This window comes from Harpia harpyja, chromosome W (genome assembly GCF_026419915.1).
Source record: "Harpia harpyja isolate bHarHar1 chromosome W, bHarHar1 primary haplotype, whole genome shotgun sequence".
In the NCBI taxonomy this organism is placed as follows: Eukaryota; Metazoa; Chordata; class Aves; order Accipitriformes; family Accipitridae; genus Harpia; species Harpia harpyja.
In genome coordinates, this window is record NC_068968.1 from 32,400,249 (window position 1) to 32,421,241 (window position 20,993).

Genomic DNA, 20,993 nt, shown 5'->3' on the forward strand with positions numbered 1-20,993 from the left:
ATATTAATCAGCCATCTGACAGTTCCCAAGCCTCCCTAACCATACGCTCAAAGGAAACACTACAGAATCAGGAAGCGAGTAAAAATCCGCCTGCGAGAAAACAGCCCCCAGATATTGCCACTCAACATGAACAAATTATACCTAGCATATACCCTCCGTTGACTCCATCTACGCCTGGGTCGCCTCAAGAGCATGAAGAGGGGCCGGAGCTCACTTCGCAGCAGTTGCAGTCAGTAATAGAAAAGCTGGCACAGCTGGAGGCTGCTGTGAAGCGAGAAAAACCGCCAACCGTATCCTTTGATGCACCCCCTTTTCCCCCCCCTCACTTTCCTCCTCCTCGCTGCATTTGGCCTGTTATGGGTGACACACATAAGTGAAGAATGGATGATCCAACAACCAAAACAGAATGTACGGGTAACTTTGGCAAACATAACGCATCAAGAAGCTATATGTCTTTCTGTCGCTACCCCTGAAAACCCTTTTTCTACCTCTTTGGTGGGGTTACCTCTAGACACCTGGCCAGATCCAATGCCTGAATTTTCCCTTTGTACTAACCCACAATCCTGTGTCGACAACTGGGACAGTGTGTATGCACACCTGCCTCAAGTAATGCAAGAACCTTAAGAGTTAGAGTTGTTAGGATCAGTCATCGTGAATGCCTGTGTGATGTTTAATTACACATATAACACCACTCGAAAGGGTCAGAATGTAAATGCTATTTTGCCTGTATATAGAAATGCTACAGCTTGGTGTAACTATATCTATTCCAGAATATCACGCTCTTTTTTCTATTCCAGCTGCTTTACCTGCAGGGATGTTTTTAATTTGTAGGGATAGAGCGTGAGGGGGAATTCCATCGAAACTTAACGGGAGGCCACATAGCCTCGGATGACTTATGTTACTAACACCCGATATCAATATGATACACAGTAATGACGTGCGGAAAACAGACTCCACAATCAGTGAGATTGTAAAGTAGGTATGTTCATTCAGCGCTGGGCAGCACGGGGGGTAGTCCCACCAAAGTCGTGCGCGCCCGACTCGGCAGTTTGTCTCAAGTTTATACAGTCAAGTGTTACATATTCACAATACGCCTATACATATGCATGACCTATCCCCGCTTCATATTAAAATTAGCTCCAAGAGGTCATTTCCATAGTCTCCTCTCAACTGCGCTTGCGCAGTGCCTCTTTATGGTGGTCGTCTGGTGGTCACAGAGATGAAGATAGATGACTCCTCTTCGTCACCGCTAGTAACCTCTTTTCTTGCGCAGGCTCAGTGGTTTCTTGGTATTCACCCAAGCCGCAAGACCAGTCTTGGCTGGCTCTTGGAGCCAGATCCTGCTTCTTATCAGGAGCTGTCTTTACCTCATTGGCTGGTCCTTGGGACTAGCTCTTCTTATCAAAGACTGTCTTTGCCTCAGCTAATTTCAACAATGTAAGCGCTAAACATCATCCTTCATCCCCCCTTATTATGTCTACTGAGATTCTTTTGACTCCCCTTGTCTCAGTCCCCCCTTTTCTAGAAAATAGTAAATTCTTTTACTATATCTAATCCTAGTACTTCTAATACATTGTTTCCCTATCTAGCATCCTCTCAAAGTATTTGTTGGTCTCGAGTTTTCGTCGTAACTGATTCTTTTTCCATTCACTGTAACAGTCTCCCCAAATGTTATCAGTAATATTTAAGCAACGGCCAGTAATTAAGACCTCTTTAGGGTCAGGTACCTCCAGATCAAAGCTGGGTCCCCGCTGGGTATTTCCCTTTCCATAAAGGCATAATCCATTCCTGTCTGGCCCGTCTTTAATAAGAGATGTCCAATTTGTGGTTGGGACTCCTAAAAAGGGGAGTTCCATGTTCCCCTGAGGAAGGGGATTACATACCCAACAATCTGATAAATTTAGTACTTTCGAGATACTCTCTGTCATATTTAAATAAGTATTTCGATCCCAAGCCTGCCCCTTAGGCAAGGTCCAACTCAGGAGCATGACAATCAATGTCTTACAAATTTGAGCTTCAAAGGTCCCTTTTCTTGTGAAGTCCATTGTCCTTTGGGTGCTGCCTTCACCCTAGTGTGATGGATCCAAGCATTCCGTTCCTTGATCCTAATCGCGGTGAAGGAGGTAAGTAATACTTGAAATGGTCCTTCCCACTGCGGCTCCAGAGTTTTTTCTGTAAGAGACTTTATATACACATAATCTCCTGGTTGTATATTATGTACAGGCCCATCCAAACCTCTCCCTCGAGTCCCTACCACATGCTTCCTGATTTTATTAAGTTGCTTACCTAATGCTACCATGTAAGAAGTCATAATTTCATCCCCCGCTTGTACAGACACCCCTCTCTGTATCCCATAGGGTTGTCCATACAGAATTTCAAAGGGGCTCAGTCCTCCTTTCGCCCTTGGTCTTGTTTGAATATGCAGAAGGGCTAAAGGGAGAGACTGAGGCCATGTCAAATTTGCTTCTTGTCCCAATTTCACAATTTGCTGTTTGATTAAGTGGTTCATTTTTTCCACTTGACCACTCGACTGGGGGTGATATGGAGTATGAAGCTGCCAATCTATACCCAAATGGCGGCTAATTTGTTGTACTATTTTTGAGACAAAATGTGGTCCTCTGTCAGAGGATATGGTTGCTGGAACCCCAAAATGTGGTATTATCTCTTGTACCAGTATTTTAGTTACCTCCCGAGCTTTAGCCGTTCTTGTTGGGAATGCTTCTGGCCAACCTGAAAAGGTATCAGTTAATACCAATAAATATCGATACCCCCCTTTTCTTGGAAGTCCTGTAAAATCAATTTGCCATTGCTGTCCAGGCCCATTGCCTTTTCCAATCTGGCCCATTTCCGGCTTGGGGGTATTCTTAGGATTAGTCTGGAGGCAAAGATCACACTGTTGAGTCACCTGTCTCACCGTGGTGTATAAATTTCTAGCCACAATTTCTCTTATCAAATGATTATACAGAGCCTCTGTTCCCCAATGTCTTTTCCTATGTTCCTCCCGTATCAAATGCCATAATAAGCAAGAGGGAATGATTAGCTTTCCTTGTGGGGTATGAGCCCATCCCTCTTCATTATATGACCCTTCTAAATCTGTAATGAGCTTCTGATCTTCCTTGGTGTATTCTGGCTTACCTTCTAGGGAAATCTGCCTATCAGGTATTAAGGCCCCTTCTGTTTTTACCTTTGTTTTGGCCACTTGTTTTGCCTCTCTGTCCGCCAGTTCATTCCCTCTTTCCAAATCTGAGCTCACTTTCTGGTGTGCCTTAATATGCATAATTGCTACTTTCTTAGGGAGCTGGACAGCTTTCAGTATCTTCAGAATTTCTTCTGCGTGTTTGCTATTTTTCCCTTGGGAACTCAATAGTCCTCTCTCCTTCCAAATTGCTCCATGTGCGTGTACAACTCCAAAGGCATATTTTGAGTCTGTATAAATGTTCACAACTTTGCCCTGGGCCAATTCCAGGGCGTGGGTTAGAGCAATTATTTCTGCCTTCTGTGCGGAGGTGTTCATGGGCCAAGCCCCTGATTCTATTACCTCTTGGCTGGTGGTGACGGCGTATCCCGCATGTCGATTACCATTTAGGACGTAGCTGCTTCCGTCTGTGAACCAAGTTTCCCCGTTTTCCATGCGGCTGTCTTTCAGGTCTGGGCGGCTTGCGTATGTTGCTTCGATGGTTTCCAAACAGTCATGATGTACCGGTTCTCCTGTGTTCCTGCTGAGAAAAGAAGCTGGGTTGTCAATGTTAGTGACTACAATCTCCACATCATCCTGCTCTACCAATATAGCTTGATATCTCAGGAATCTTTGCGGAGAGAGCCAATGTCCACCTTTCGCTTCCAGTACTGCTGATACTGTGTGAGACACCAAAACAGTCATTTTCTGGCCCAGAGTAAACTTTCGGGCTTCCTGTATATTCAATATCACAGCCGCAACCGCCCGCAGGCATCCAGGCCAACCTTTTGCAGTCGTGTCTAACTGCTTAGAGAGGTAGGCAACTGCCCGTCGATACGGACCCAGGTTTTGTGCTAATATTCCCAGGGCAATGCCCTGCTTCTCGTGGGAGTAAAGAAGAAACGGCTTACTCACATCTGGGAGTCCTAAGGCCGGGGCCGACATCAAAGCCTTTTTCAGTAGCTCAAAGGCTCGTTCAGTCTCTTTGTTCCACTCAAGGTGTTTCTGCTCAGTGGCTGTCAGCGCATACAGTGGTTTAACAAGCAATCCATAATTATAGATCCACAATCGGCACCACCCCGTCATTCCCAGAAAAGTCCGTAACTCTTTTACTGTCTGAGGTCTCCGAGTTTGGCATATTGCCTTTTTACGGGCCTGTCCCAAAGTTCTTTGTCCCGCACTAATTTCATAGCCCAAATAATTCACTTTGCGTTGCATTACCTGTGCCTTTTTCTTGGATACCCGGTACCCCTGGAGTCCCAGGAAATTCAACAGACTCACCGTCCATGTCATACAATCTTTCTCTGTTTTGGTGGCGATCAGGATATCATCCACATACTGCAACAGCTTTCCCTCCTCAGACGGGGCTTCCCAGTATTCTAAGTCTTTCGCAAGCTGATTGCCGAAAATGGTAGGACTATTCTTAAATCCTTGTGGCAACACCGTCCAAGTGAGCTGGGTCTTTCGACCACTCTTGGGGTTTTCCCATTCAAATGCAAATAATTTTTGGCTGGCTTCATGGAGAGGGAGGCAAAAGAAAGCATCCTTCAAATCTAAAACAGTAAACCAAGTCAATTCAGGTGTTAATACGGTTAGCAGGGTATATGGGTTCGCCACTACTGGGTAAAGATCTTCAGTATATTATTCACCACCCATAAGTCTTGGACCACCCGATATGACCCATTGGGCTTCCAAACAGGTAATATAGGGGTATTGAATTCAGACTCACACTCTTTTAATAATCCCAACTGCAAAAATTTTTCTATCACCAGCCGGATTCCTTCTCTATCTTCCTTCTTTAGAGGATATTGTTTAATTCTTACCGGCTTTTGGCCTTCCTTGATCCTAACTTCAACAGGTGGAGCACTTTTCACTCTTCCAGGTGCAACAAAGCTTGATTCAGTACCGAGTATGTTGCTCCTGTATCTACCAAAAATTCTACCTCTTGTTGTGTTTTCCCTAGCTTACTTATAACCAGTGGATCCACTAGGGTAGATTCCCCAGGTTCCCATCAATCTTCCTTCACATGGGCTACCGTTCTTCCTGTTTGAGCCCTCTGATCCTCCTTCTTGTTCTTTGGGCATTCCTTTTTCCAATGACCGAATTCCTTACACAAAGCACATTGATCCTTGTCCAGTCGGGGCAAGTCTCGTCTAGGCCCTCTTCCTCTTTCTTCCTGGATAACAGCCATTAATTTCCTTTGCCCTTGCCTATATCCTTCTTCTCTGTTACTAAATACTCTCCATGCTTCATCCAATAATATTTCTAAATTCCTACTCTCTGTAGGCCGTAATTTCTGAAGTTTGCACCTTATATCCCCTGTAGATTGACCCAAAAACAGGGAGACCAATTGTTGTATTCCTACCTCTGACCCAGGATCCAGCGGTGTGCTGCGGCGCATTACATCCGTCAGTCAATCCAGGAATTCAGATGGAGACTCGGAAGGACTCTGTTTAACTGCATATAAAGCTGACCAATTTATAGTTTTGGGGATTGCCCTCTCCATTCCTTTTGTAATCCACTCCTGATACCCCTGCAATCTTTCCATATGTGCAGATCTATTAACATCCCACTTTGGGTCTTGGAGAGGGAAATATTCCTTAATGTCCCCTCCTGTAATCTTATAATGATCTTCAGCAAGGTTCCCTGCTGTTTTTAAAATCAGCTGTTTCTCTGTCTCAGTCATATATTCCAATAATAGCTGTATATCCTTCCAATCAGGGTTATGCTGTTTTACAATAAATTGGAAATGCTTAGTTACACCTATCGGATCACTCCTATAATCTTTTGCAACCTTTTTCCATTCCCCTAGGTCAGCAGTAGAAAAGGGTACTTTGATTAACATCGTCCCACCATCCGTCCCCACCGCCTCTCGGAGAGGTGCTTGTAAAGCTGTTGAGGTAGTTTTCTTCCTAGTACGGGAAGATACAGGGCTGTTCGGGGGTGTTGGAGTTCTATCCGAGTCTGCATCCTGTTCCTGTGGTCGAGGGGGAGGCTTAAACAAATCAGTTAAATCTTGTTCTGGTGCCTGATGGATTTTATTGGTCTTTGTACATCTTTGTCCAATACTACATGCCGATCAACACCGCCTCAGTTTACCTCTAAACTCCTTGTTGTTTTCTCGCTCAACTGTGAGCACCATGGGGTCCTGTGGGGGTACCATTCCACAGTCCCTTTACCACTCCGGATGATTTCGGAGGGTGAAAAACATGTCTGCATACGAAACCTCATCCCATTTTCCTTCTCTCCTTAAAAACAGCATTAGTTGTAATATAATATTATAATCTATTGACCCATTAAGTGGCCACTTAGCATCACCTTCTAACTTATACAACGGCCACCATTGATTGCAATATTTAATAAGGTTCTTTTTACTTTCCGTACCTCCGGTCCCAAAAATATCTTTCCAGTGGGCAATTACACAACCCAGAGGACTCTTCCTCAATACTCCTCCTTGATTGTTTCCCATTTTAATACTCTTCCTAATGATTCTTAAGTTTGATTTTGGCTTCTCCTTTTAATAAGCTTCCATGCAAATTGTTTCTTACACTTCTTTATAGTCTTCCCCCAGTTTCCCTCCCACACGTCCCAAATTTCTGGAATTAAATTTTCCTTTACACACACCAATCTCACTATTTCGGATTCTTGGTGAGCTCTTTCCCAATCATAAAAGTGTGGAATTTGGGGAAAACACTCAAGGCAGTCTGGTTTCCATCTGCTAGATGTACAGTACCACCTTCTCCCACAAGATTTACACTTCAACAAAACCCAAGCCGGATGCTAATTATTATATAGTCCAGTTGCAAGCCCACATACAAAGCAGGGAATCACCCCTATTAATACGTAAAGACATTCACACATTAACAAACATACATACACCTATAAATTTCAACATATCATTTCCACTCACCCACACAAAATCTTTAACATAAAATTTCCAAACATTCACATCATACAATCATCACTCCAGTTGACAACCTTTCAGCAGCTGCAAAAATGTACCAAGCGCAATTGCGAGGGGGTGCGCTTACCCTTCTCCTGCCTCTTATATACCAGTCATCGACAGGTCCGTCCTGGCTCCCGATACTGGGATGCAGCGGTCACCCCGGATTTGCTCGATCTACCCCCAAGATCGCTAGCGGCCGCTCTATCGGTCAGCAAATCCCCCCTTGTTACCATACAGGGTACCCTCCTCCCATACGGGGACTACACTGCATGCCAGATGTCTCTGCACGATTTACCAGCTGCCCCAGCCCGTACTTTTACAGGCTCCCTTTGTGAAACATACAGTTTGGTCCGTGGCTTCAGGAGGTTGTCTGCTCCCGCGGTGAGCAGCTGGCAGCGGAGGCTCCTCCGAGGAAAGTGCTCGGGGCGCGCCTAGGGGCGTCCGCTCCGCAGTCGGTCCCGCAGCCGAGCAGAGTCTCCTGGCTGGCTCGCCAAACTGACGTGCGGAAACAGACTCCACAATCAGTGAGATTGTAAAGTAGGTATGTTCATTCAGCGCTGGGCAGCACGGGGGGTAGTCCCACCAAAGTCGTGCGCGCCCGACTCGGCAGTTCGCGTCAAATTTATACAATCAAGTGTTACATATTCACAATACGCCTATACATATGCATGACCTATCCCCGCTTCATATTAAAATTAGCTCCGAGAGGTCATTTCCATAGTCTCCTCTCAACTGCGCTTGCGCAGTGCCTCTTTATGGTGGTCGTCTGGTGGTCACAGAGATGAAGATAGATGACTCCTCTTCGTCACCGCTAGTAACCTCTTTTCTTGCGCAGGCTCAGTGGTTTCTTGGTATTCACCCAAGCCGCAAGACCAGTCTTGGCTGGCTCTTGGGGCCAGATCCTGCTTCTTATCAGGAGCTGTCTTTACCTCATTGGCTGGTCCTTGGGACTAGCTCTTCTTATCAAGGACTGTCTCTACCTCAGCTAATTTCAACAATGTAAGCGCTAAACATCATCTTTCATCCCCCTTTATTATGCCTACTGAGATTCTTTTGACTCCCCTTGTCTCAAGACAATCTATTTCCCCTTGCCTTTTAGCAGAATCACTCTTTTGTTTTTGTGCTTGAATCAAGCAGGCGCCCAGGAGGGCACACACACTGCCTTTGCCGTCTTGACTACTTCCGCGGCATAGTTCTACTGTCTCCATGACCGCTGCCGGATCGGACCACTTCTCCTTCGCCCATTTCAGACCTGGGGGAGAAGGGCTGCAGCCGTGCTTCTGTAATAATTCCTCCATTAACACCATCCTGCCGACTACGCCAATTTAAAATGTTACGGATGCACACATAACCAAATCCAACAGGTGTTAAAACTCAGATTTATTCTTCAGTAAAAGTTAGTTAGAAGTCCGGTAACATTTTATAAAACCACAGGCTCAATGATGTAAGGGGAATTAGTACTGCACAGCTGACTTAAGAATCCTTAAGATTCAAAAGTGATGACTCAAAACGCACGTATCACTCACCTAAAAGCTGAGAGCTCTCTCCCTTGAGGAGTTACCTTGGGCGGTGCCCCGCCCCGAGGGGGAGTCCCCGACTGTAGACCCACCGCTCCGAGGAGGACTGATTCCCACATGTTCTCCAGCGGGACCCCGTTTATACCCCTGTCGAATCTGACCTGTGGTCATTTAATTCTATTGGCTAGGAGGGTCACCTCGGTATACCTGGCGCATCTCGATTGGCCAGTTCAAATTTCAACCTGCAGCCTCCAGGGTTTCCTTCCCCTTCTCCCTGCCTGGAGAAGTTTCGTTTCCTGCTGGTGGGATGGGGGGGAGTGTATTGCCACATCCAGGAAGACTTTACTCTGGTGGCTCGCTTGATTGCAGCATATGTTTCACATTCATGAGCGACCTGTGTGATGGCCTCCATGGTCAGGTCCACCCCTCGATCACGAGCCCACCTATATGTTGCATCTCTCCCTAGATGTCCCGATGTCTCATGGGCCCAGTGAGCTACAAATAGCTCACCCTTACATTCCCAGTCCAGGTCCACCTGAGCTACTTGTCTACCTGTTCATTGTTTCAGTGTTCTTCAGTGGCACGGCTTTTGGGCATGTGAGCATCTACATGATGTACCTTTAGAGCCATGTGTTCTACACGGGCAGTAATGTCCTGCCACAATGCAGCAGCTCAGATGGGTTTACCCCTGCGCTGCCAATTGGTCTTTTCTACTGCTGTAGCTGCCCCCATAAGGCATTAGCCACCATCCAGGAGTCAGTATAGTGATAGAGTACTGGCTGCTTTTCTCATTCAGCAATATCTAGGGCTAGTTGGATGGCTTTCACTTCTGCAAACTGACTTGACTCACCTTCTCCTTCAGCGGCCTCAACGACTTGTGGTGTGGGACTCCACACAGCAGCTTTCCACTTCCGATGGTTCCCTACCACACGACAGGATCCATCAGTAAACAAAGCATAATGCCTTTCGTCTTCTGATAACTCATTATATGGTGGTGCCTTTTGGGCACGAGCCACCTCCTCAGGCAATGCTCCAAAATCTCTGCCTCCTGGCCAGTCCATGATCTCTTCCAGGATTCCTGGGTGGTTGGATTTCCCCAGTTGAGCCCGTTGCATGATCAATGCTATCCACTTACTCCATGTAGCGCTGGTTGCATGATGTGTAGAGGGGATGTTTCCTTTGAACATCCAGTGTAGCACGGGCAATTGCGGTGCCAAGAGGAGATATGCTTCTGTACCAACAACTTCTGAAGCAGCTCGAACCCCCTCATATGCTGCTAGTATCTCTTTTTCAGTCAGGGTGTAATGGGCTTCTGATCCTTGGTACCCCCGGCTCCAAAACCCTAATGGTCGACCTCAGGTTTCTCCTGGTGTTTTCTGCCAGAGGCTCCAGGTGAGACCATGCTCCCCAGCTGCAGTGTAGAGCACATTTTGAACATCTGGTCCTGCCCGGGCAGGCCCAAGAGCTACTGCACGAGCTATTTCGTTTCTGATATGCTCAAAGGCTTGTTGTTGCTCAGGGCCCCACTCAAAATAGTTCTTTTTCCGCGTTACTCGATAGGGAGGGCTCACAAGCTGACTATAACCTGGAATATGCATTCTCCAGAACCCCACGAGGCATAGGAAAGCTTGTGTTTCCTTCTTGTTAGCTGGTGGAGACATAGTTGCTATCTTGTTAACCACATCCATAGGCACATGGTGGCGTCCATCCTGCCATTTTATTCCCAAGAACTGAATCTCCTGTGCAGGTCCCTTGACCTTGCTTTTCTTTATGGTGAAAGCAGCTTTCAGAAGAAAGAAACACAGAAACAGCAGCCAGAGAGAAAGTGAGAACATGTAAGAGAAACAACCCTGCAGACACCAAGGTCAGTGAAGAAGGAGGGGGAAGAGATGCTCCAGGCGCCGGAGCAGAGATTCCCCTGCAGCCCGTGGTGAAGACCATGGTGAGGCAGGCTGTCCCCCTGCAGCCCATGGAAGTTCACGGTGGAGCAGATATCCACCTGCAGCCCGTGGAGGACCCCACGCCGGAGCAGGTGGGTGCCCGAAGGAGGCTGTGACCCTGTGGGAAGCCCACGCTGGAGCAGGCTCCTGGCAGGACCTGCGGATCTGTGGAGAGAGGAGCCCACGGAGCAGGTTTTCTGGCAGGACTTGTGACCCTGTGGGGGACCCACGCTGGAGCAGTGTGCTCTTGAAGGACTGCACACCGTGGAAGGGACCCATGCTGGAGCAGTTTGTGAAGAACTGCAGCCCGTGGGAAGGACCCACATTAGAGAAGTTTGTGGAGGACTGTCTCCCGTGGGAGGGACCCCACGCTGGAGCAGGGGAAGAGTGTGAGGAGTCCTCCCCCGAGGAGGATGAAGCGGCAGAAAATAACGTGTGATGAACTGACTGTAAACCCCATTCCCCATCCCCCTGCGCCGCTGGGGGGTTGGTAGAGAATCTGGGAGTGAAGTTGTGCCTGGGAAGAAGGGAGGGGTGGAGGAAAGGTGTTTTGAGGTTTGGTTTTATTTCTCATTACCCTACTCTGGTTGATTGGTAATAAATTGATTTAATTTTCCCCAAGCTGAGTCTGTTTTGCCTGTGAAGGTAATTGGTGAGTGATCTCTCCTGTCCTTATCTCTACCCACAAGCCCTTTGTTATATTTTCTCTCCCCTGTCCAGCTGAGAAGGAGGGGGAGTGATAGAATGGCTTTGGTGGGCACCTGGCATCCAGCCAGGGTCAACTTGCCACAGGAGGACAAAAAGATGAACCTACCTGCATTCTCATTTGCAGTAACGTGAAAGAATGTTTTTGTTTAATTGTGAAGATTTAACAGTTAAAATATTTACCTCTGCTTTTAATTTGTTAATATGTTATAAAAAATAAGCTTTGAAGTGTATTTTGACTATGCTTCAGCAATAGCTACTGCTATTTAAGATGAAACCAAGCAAGGTCAAGTATATAGCTTAATTTACCTTGTCTAGCTATTTAATCTTAGTTAGATAGCTAGATAACTAGTAGATTATCTTAATTCATCTTCCTTTTAAAAAGTTACCATGTTCATATCTTAAGACCACAAATCCAACTGTCCCAATTTAACTGTTGTCGTGATATTTGTTTTATAAATATATTTAAAACAGGTTTGTCATCTATTAAGATTTTATTTAAATGTCTTTAATATACAAGAATTTGTTTTATAAACCTGATCAAATTTTTATAAGATTTTGAAAAGCTGCATCAAAAATAATCTTCACTAGTAAATCTTCTGGGCATTAAATGATTACTTATAATGGGTACCTGCTGGCAAAGAAAATATTTTTTCCTATAGTAATGAAGTTATTGATAACCTTTCTTATTATTCACTTGAACTATTTAGGTTTTAATATTGATTTTTGCCTTTTTTTCTTTTGGTAATGTAATGAAGATGAAAAGCATTTTAAAAAAAAAAAGGTTATTTTCTTAGCTCATACTCAGTCTTTTTATGCCAAGACATATTCAACAGAAAGGTGACTGAAGAGTGATGACTGGAAGCATACTAAGGAAATACAAGAAGGTAAAGCTCTTCATATCTGCATGGTAAACTGTGAATGATGTATTAGTTGCATTCATACAGAAGCTTCCAGTTTATAAGTATACATATTACTGACATCTACTTCAGGCTGATAGAAGGTTTAAGCCCCTCCCACAAGTAGGTGTGTTTTAGATGAGAATGTGTGCACAAGTTGCATATATTTTGTGTAGCTAAAGAAAATTCAGCTTTTTTTTAAACATTTGCTATCTGGATTTTTATATTTGAGGTAGAAGTACTATGCCTCCGTCATAGTCTTAAAGAGGAGTGGCATAATTATGTATGTAAAAAAAAAATTAAAAAAAATCTGCATGTTTACTATTAAGCTATTTAAAACTGGCTAAGCATGCAATGAGTCCATTACCCAAACTAGATCCAGTAATGAGATGCAGAAGTGTTACTTGTGTTTGAACTTCATAAATTAAAGGTAAATATAGGTTTAAAGTATTGTCTAGCATGTTTAAGGGTGCTGTCAAAGGAAATGGAAAACGGGCATTTTTTTTCCTTCTGGTGTAGCCATCATTCAAATTAAAGCAATGTGATTACTCTTCCTGTGCCAAGGCTCTCAAGGTTTCTCCTGAGTATCAAAAGTTACCCCAATGTACCTCCATAGGGCTGCCACGAGCAGTTTGGGAGTGGCAGAATACAGTTCTTTCAGCATCTTCTGGGGCTGGAAGAAATAACATGATGAGTGTGAACCAGGCATGCATCTTAGGCCCATGTAAGTGGTGAAGAGTGCCTGAAGTCTGCGACCACAGCGCAGTCACCAAACCACTGTTGGACATAAATCCAGAAGGAAAGTGGAGCAAAAAAAGAGGAAGTTTCAAGGGGAAGAGGACATACAGAGGAAAAAATATTTGCTTGTGTGCATATACTGTATGCATTCATTATCCAGCTGTGATTCATCAACTTTACCCTGTCCTACAGGTGACCATTTCCTGGTTTTGCATACTTTAAATTGTCCAAAGCTAAACTATTCTATGCTTAGATTTTTGCCTGAGATACCAACGTTTAAAATTGTATAGCCTTATGCCAAGCTGCTTTAAAATATTTTTCTGTGTTATCGTCAATAAATCTTTATGGTTTTTTACTATGTTTTTTGTAGACATGGAGAGGTGGACTATATACTAATTCGATTTTAGTGGGAGCCTGGGGGGTGGGGGTGGAATAGAGTTAGAAACTAGTATCTGATGCTGTTCCTGAAAAAATCAAAGGGGAGATTTTATTTTTTCCCTTCTCCCTGCCTTCCCTTCGGGACTGCCAGTGGAGGCCTGAAGGGAAGGGCTTCCTGCTCCCCTGGCGAAGCCTCAGCATCACCCGCCTGCTTATCTCTGCGAACAGCCCTCCTACGTGCAACGCCCTTCCTTTCCTGGGTGCACAACGTCTAAGAGTTTAAAATAAAAAGGCATGTACACGCTGCTTGGCAGCGGGGTTATAATAGTTGACGTAACAGTTCCCCCTCGGTAGTGGCCGGGGCCGTGCCGGGGAAGGAGGCAGGGCCGTTGCTAACTGCCAATCATGGGCTTCTGCCCAATAGGGGTGGGTGCAGGGAGTACGTTATGCGTCGTGGCGTCATGTCAGCTGTGCTCATGGCAGATAGGAGAGGAAGGCGTTGAGATGGTCATGGCTTCGTCCGTCGTGAGGGCTACGGTGCGGGCCGTGAGTAAGAGGAAGATCTAGGCTACCCGCGCTGCCTTCACCCTGGTCAGTGCTGGAGGCGTGGCGGGCCCCACCCTGCCCCGTGGGATGCCGGTCATGGGCCTCTCTGACCTGTGCCTTTGTCCTGAGAGTGGGCGTTAGAACTGTGCTATGGGCAGGGCTGGGTTGAAGGGTTTCCCTCGGCCTGACCGTCCATCCGCTCTGAGGCAGATGTTACGCCAATGCCTCTAGGCTGCTAGTGACAGTAGGACGGCGCGGGCCGTGCTGTCGAGCCTGTGTACGTGGCTGGCGGTGCTGTATGCCTGTCCCAGCAGCAGGCGAACCTGCACTCTGTGCTTCTGAGTGCTGCCGCTGCGCAGGGCCGTAAGCCTGCGGGCGAGCGCTGTTAACCCTCCGAGGTTGCCAGCTGCGCTCTGGCTTTGGGATTTGGTCGCTAGGAAGGGTCCACAAGGAGGTGGAAAGGACCTATTCCCGCTTGTGAGTTTGCCGCAGGTGCATTTGTGCTCCCAGTGAGAAGACTGGTATTTTCTCATCTGCGCCTGCGTAGAGACGATGCTTAGAGAAAGCGGAACTGCGGTACGGTGTGCTAGCGGTGGGCAGTCTCTGGCCTGATAACGGCCAGCAGGCAGTAGGAAAAGGGGGAAAGACCGGTCTTGTCACTTTCACGTGGGGTGGTTTTGCACAGTCACTCTAAGAAGTATATTTATTCTGAAGAATGCAAATTCAGTACAGAAACTGGCGAGTAGGTTGTTCTTAAGGAGACTCTGTATCCCTGTGTTAATTGAGAAAGCGCATTTACTAGTTGTGGCAGTATTGCAGAGGCGGTACAGTTGGGAAGGTTTACTCCAGAGGGAGGTGCAGCCCTCAGCATTGACGGGGGCAGACTAAGTATGTCTAGTTCAGTCATTTGTCTGGGCAGGTAATTCCTGTATTGTAGTGATCTTGTAGCAACTGGACATTAATAGCGCTAATTAGAAAAGGTATTCTAATGTAAATCTAGTAGAAGTTTGCTTTGTGTGTTTGAATCTGCTAGTAATAAAAACTTCACTTAATCTCTTGGAAACTTGTAAGCACGTAAGGGAACTCTTTCATGTATATTTTGTGTATGTAGTCCTGCATTTCTGCAGCAACTAGATAGTTCTATATGAACTATGAGTTTATCTTCTGTAAAGCCATAGTTCCCCTCATAAGTTAATGAGAAGGGGATAAACATTTCTGTAATGCATATATGACAACGTTTTGACTAGAACAGAACTGTTTAATTGAGTTGTAGTTTTGCAGTATGTATCTTGAGGCATTGGTTTCAAGTAGAAGAAAGGCTAGTTGACAGTGTCAGATGGTTGGTGCTGTAGGTGGACTTTGCATAGGAGACAAAACTTAACTGTAAACTAAGACAAAATTTGATTGCATAAAAAGAACTTTTTGTTTGCAGTGTGTGACTTGCATGTATTACAAAGTGTGTAGCATACTTGAATTTTTTTTTTAAACTGCATACAAGCATATGCATATATTTGTCTTTCAGACCCCATCAGCTGTTCAGAAGATAAAACAGCTTCTTAAAGATAAACCTGAGCATGTAAGTGCAAACAGGGCTATCTTGCAGATTATACTAAGGTATTAGCACTGCTGATTATTACAAAGCATTTCTGGCTAACCTAGCAGCTTGAAATAAACACTGAAAAACTTGAAGATGTTGGTGTCTCTTTTTGGATGGGACAGTATAAGTTTGTTTATCAAGCTTCATTTCTATATAAAGTAAAATGCAGAAAATAATTGACTGTAATGACCTTTCACTATACAGTTACTTTTGAGATGGGTAAAACTGAAGGAAAAAAAATAGCCACCTTTAAGCTTGAAAAATATTTTGAAGCCACATTTTAATCAACTATTCTAGTATGGCATAGTGGTGACTTCTGGCCGGGCTAGAGATCTTCAGCTGTTGATACTAAGATGTTATTAAATTCTTGAAGGCATTCTGGTTGTGAAATAGATAATAATGTTAGATTCATACCCATTGGAAAAGGTATAATTCTTATGAAATTTGCCAGACAATGTTGTCGGGGTTTTTTTTTTTTGTTTTTTTTTTTGTTTGTTTGTTTGTTTTTGTTTTTTGTTTTTTTTAATAATCAGTATTTCAACAAATAGCTGATTGAGAATGTCATCTTTTCCTCTTGGGAAGAGCACACAGTCTTGCTTTCTAACCATTATAAAAGCAAGCATTACGTTTTCTTCTTTACAGCAAGTACTAGTTCAAGAAGATTATTTCCCTTTACTTCTGTATAAAACCCATTGTTTCTTTTGCTTCCTGCACATCTGCAACTAACTAGACTCTTCATTCTAATGCTTTAAACCATCCTAAGGAAGCCCAAAGCCTACAGCTTAGCTGATCGGTCATCCCCCTTTTATAAATAGTGTTCATGTTTTCCAACCCGTGATTTCTAGCCCTTCTTGTGGAGGAGGGTATTTAGTCTGAAAAGAACAAGTGCTGTTTGTCTGAGATTCCACTTGTCATCAAGCGATACATTTTGATACGTTTTTAATCATAACATTGGTTATATAGATTATTATACTTTTCAAATTACGTACTGAAGCATTTGTGTGTGGAAAGTGGTACAGATACTTTTGGAAGATCCTTGTGCACAAATCATTTTCCAGTTCATTTTCAACAACCTGTATCAACCTCTCCTACAACCTTTTCTCAGCTCTTTACTTGCACAGATGCCCTGTTTGACTTACAGGGTCATGTTGGATAATTGCAAATTATCCATATCCATTATCTACAAACGTATTGACTAGGTTGGGCTTTAACATAGATTAACACAGTAAATGAATAAACTTACTTGCAAAAAGGAGAGGATTAAGTTTTAAGTGTGAATGGTAATGCGGATAATGAAGATCGTAAAGTAGTGTTTTCAGAACTTTGGATTGAAGTAGTAGATTTCTGATGGTCATTATAGGAGTTATGTAAAAATCTAGCAACTGCCCTTGGCTTGGCCTCACAACTTCATAATTATGTTACTGTCAACAATCTTAAAATAGTGCCTGAATTACCATCTGAATAAACTTTCATTTGAAGTCACAAAAACATCTGTCTTTGGTGTTTGACTTTTATGAGATCAAGCACCAAGGAGTGTCAACAGTTCATTACTTTGATTTTTATTTTTTTAAATTTTTATTTTTTAACATGCTTTAGGGCTTGGTCCACAGTAGCAAACATCTGATGTCTGCTTTTTACCTTGGTAGTCAATTTTATAAGATAAAAATGTTACCTTTTAATCCATTAAACTAGTTCACTTCTATTTTAACACTGGCCTTGAGGCAAGGGAGAATAAATGTCAGCTTTTTGTTGTTCTGCATACTTTTTATTTTGGTGTTCAAGAATAGGTTTAAAAAAAATAAATGTTTTATTTTAGGTAGGTGTGAAAGTAGGTGTTCGTATAAGAGGATGCAATGGACTTTCTTACACGCTAGAATATACAAAGTCAAAAGGAGACTCTGATGAAGAAGTAGTTCAAGATGGTGAGTTTCTGATGCAGTAAAGCAAAACTGTGTGTGTGGGAAGAATAACCTATTTACAAGTTTGCCAAGGGACAGGTTAGGACTTCAAAGTACCAAGTTATTGTAAGAGGTTCTAGTGTTCTGTTATAGTTGTCACCTTAGTTTCTGTTGTGAAGATGTAAAAGTAATCAGTTAGTTAAAATCTGCAGCTTTGTAGAGGAAACAAGGAATATCCTTGATCCAACCTTCATTTCATGCCCATGTTGGTTTAAGTTGGAGTTCCCTATGATAGCAACAAAAAAGTCTCTGTACTGGGTCAGAATAAATGGCCTAGCCCTTTATTCCTGTCTTTGGAGGTGGCCAATAGCAAATATCTGAGAGAATACATAACAAGGCATGGACAGAAGGATACTTTACTAACATACCTAAAATAAGGCTTGACAAAGTAAAGGTTTTATTTGCAAAGAGTTTTCCCAACTGTCTTCTATAACTAGCCTTATAATTGACTTATTTTTTTAATGTCTTTATGCTTTTGATCTTGACATTGTTTTGGGACAATGCATTCTATAATTTTAAATAAGCATTATGTTTGAAACTGTTTTCTTAGGTTGGTATTTAGGCTTGCTGCCTGATAATTTCATTGAGTAGTCCCATCATAGGTCTATTATCAAAGTACTGAAAGTTCCATAAATATTTCCAAATTTTATAGAAACTTCTCTTGGTGATGTTTTTGTCAAGCATGCATTTTTAGAAAGGCATAATAATGTTTGTCTTGGTTTCTGTTCTTCTAAAAATTGCTAAATTTTTTTTATACATTATTGAACTGTGCTGTGTTTGCATCCAGAAAGGTTACTTTTCAACTGGTGGCGAAGTAGGAGATTTGAATAAGAGTAGGATATCAGTGTCGTGGTTTAACCCCAGCCAGCAACTAAGTACCACGCAGCTACTCACCCACTTCCCCCCCCCCCCCCCCCCCAGTGGGATGGGGGAGAAAATCGGGAAAAGAAGTAAAACTTGTGGGTTGAGATAGGAACAGTTTAATAGAACAGAAAAGAAGAAAGTAATAATGATTACACTAATAAAATGACAACAGCAATAATAAAAGGATTGGAATGTACAAATGATGCACAGTGCAATTGCTCACCACCCGCCGATCGACACCCAGGTAGTCCCCGAGCGGCGATTCCCCGCCCCCACTCCCCCCAGTTCCTATACTAGATGTGGCGTCACATGGTATGGAATACCCTGTTGGCCAGTTTGGGTCAGGTGCCCTGGCTGTGTCCTGTGCCAACTTCTTGTGCCCCTCCAGCCTTCTTGCTGGCTGGGGATGAGAAGCTGAAAAATCCTTGACTTTAGACTAAACGCTACTTAGCAACAACTGAAAACATCAGCGTTCTCAACATTCTTTGCATACTGAACTCAAAACATAGCACCATACCAGCTACTAGGAAGACAATTAACTCTATCCCAGCTGAAAGCAGGACACACAGTTACTTTCTTATAGAAGCTGTGCTGCTTGGCAGAGCTCAAATTCCAGCTGCCTTGAAAATATCTGTGACCAACTTATAAATTATTTTTTTGTTTTAAAAAAAAAAAAATTTAGTTGTAACTTCAGCAAATTATTAAATTGAAATAGAGTAGATGAGATCAGGACTGCCACCTAATTTTGCAGGTGCTTCTTGACTTCAGATTTAACTGGCTCCTGGAGTTGCCTTCTCTGCTTGATTCCAGAGCTGCTCTGGCTTTACAGGGCTGAAAACACATTTTTCAGAAGGCAGTTCCTGGCTTGGTTCTTAAGGGAGATGAAAGCAGTTTCCCTCAATCGTGACAGAGGCCTTAATCTGCAAAGCCAGACAATGTTTCAGTTGTGGCTGTGTACCTTCTGTTTTATTTTGATTGCTTCTAGACAGCTTTCCACTGAGGGCTCTGACTTTTATGTATCGTTCTGCTCAGTGAGCTGGTGGCTTTGGATACCAACCCAATTCTCCTGGCTTTTAGTTAGCAAGTGCTGATGCTTAATACAGAATTGTGATTCTGCTTCAGGGTTCAGGTTCTCTTTCATTAGATTTAGCTTTCCCTGTGTATTACTGTCCAGGTTGACTAAGAAAAACATGGAGGTTCAACTTAGTTGCCCACAGACTTGAGCTGTTTTACTAAAGTGTTTCATCTCAACTTCTACTATCATGAAACAGCTTTCCAGCACTCTCCTATAACTTAATGAATTCTTGTTGCTGCTACTGATGCTATTTTTAAACTTCTATTTTTATTATTTCCTAGTCTATGGACAGCTAAAGCAGTCTATTCATACTAACCACTTTATACCATACTTGCAGTTTTAAAGTTCAATAACTTTCCAGGCTGGTAGATACTTTGCATGCTTTAGAAAAAGGAGATCCTTCTAGTTCTGCAGATGAACTACTAATTAATTCTTAGTCTTTAAAGGTTATGATATCTTCAAAAGTTCACACATCTACCTTGGTATAGGTTTCAATATTGCTAATAATTTGTGTAGACCTAATAATTTTGGCAGAGCAAAGGACATTCCTCATGAGAGAAGAGTTCTTCAGTTGGTTTTTTTAGGGATTTTTTTTTTTCTTGTTGGATGCACAAGCTTTAAGAACAGTAGTAAATGGGTTACTGACTATAATGTATGGGAAAGGAAGTATCAAAACTGAGATTCATTCCCAAGTTCTACAACTGATTACTCTGGGTATCATGATTTTAAATCTGAATGAAAATAAATGCGTACATGTACACAAATACCAGCACTAGACTGTTGCTAGAATTTTGTAGCTAGAGTTGAGGAGTTAAAAAAAAAAAAAAAAAAGGGGGGGGGGAAAGCCCTATCTTAGGCTAGGGAAAATGAGTTATATTGACAGATTTTTGTATTTAGCTTCCACTTTTATCACTGGTTGGAAGAACATTTCAAAGTGAATGATGAATGCTTTTGCTGTATGTGATATTTTTTTTCTTTGTTGTCTTTAAGGGATTAGAATCTTTATTGAGAAGAAAGCACAGCTGACACTTCTAGGAACTGTAATGGACTATGTGGAAGACAAACTGTCCAGTGAATTTGTCTTCAATAATCCAAATATCAAAGGAACATGTGGCTGTGGAGAAAGCTTTAATATTTGAAATTTCAGGACTATTTCTTTGACTTTGAAAGCTGTAAAACACTTGCTGAATATGTGGCTTTCAAAAGCAAATGCATTTTCTTCAGGTTCTTAGGCTGTGCAAAGTGTGGATGCCATTAAGGAAAATAAAGTTAATTAATTTTGAAAATTTAAATTGTGTGTTAAAACCCTGCACTGATGTTTTTACATTGCAATTTGTGATTAATTGGGACCCAGAAAGTAAGAACATTAAGTGCTGTAGCATTTCTGTGTTTTCACGTACCATGGAAATAAAATCTCACTGTTCTTTTCCTTTGCCATTTTCTGCCATTTTCTTTGTCCACTCCACTTGCATCCACTTGCACTTCCCCATCTAAAAGCCATTTGCAAGAATATATTGCCTATTTATTCTGCTTTGAGTTGGAAAAAAACCCCCAACCTTTGTGTGTGTGTTTAAATATCTATATACACAGACACACACTCCTCAGCTTCAAAGTTCACTATGATTATGTAGATAAATAATTTGTCTTATTAGGTT

At 43.1% G+C, this 20,993-nt stretch overlaps 1 protein-coding gene across 1 annotated transcript; it reads left to right on the forward strand.

Moving 5' to 3' along the window:
* Nucleotides 1–13,916: 13,916 nt before the first annotated feature.
* Nucleotides 13,917–20,767, forward strand: LOC128136222 (iron-sulfur cluster assembly 1 homolog, mitochondrial-like). The gene is made up of 4 exons (XM_052775452.1): nucleotides 13,917–14,420; nucleotides 15,367–15,420; nucleotides 17,258–17,363; nucleotides 20,329–20,767. The coding sequence occupies exons 1-4, from the start codon at nucleotides 14,397–14,399 to the stop codon at nucleotides 20,475–20,477; spliced, it is 333 nt and encodes a 110-aa protein (XP_052631412.1). The 5' UTR covers nucleotides 13,917–14,396; the 3' UTR covers nucleotides 20,478–20,767.
* The last annotated feature ends 226 nt before the right edge of the window (nucleotides 20,768–20,993 follow it).

Excerpts from the sequence above, each read along its gene's own strand:
- LOC128136222 (XM_052775452.1), top strand. The coding sequence starts at position 14,397 with ATGCTTAGAGAAAGCGGAACTGCG. Across the intron at positions 14,421-15,366 it reads TTAGAGAAAGCGGAACTGCG|ACCCCATCAGCTGTTCAGAA; the intron begins GTACGGTGTGCT and ends TTTGTCTTTCAG. Across the intron at positions 17,364-20,328 it reads TGAAGAAGTAGTTCAAGATG|GGATTAGAATCTTTATTGAG; the intron begins GTGAGTTTCTGA and ends GTTGTCTTTAAG.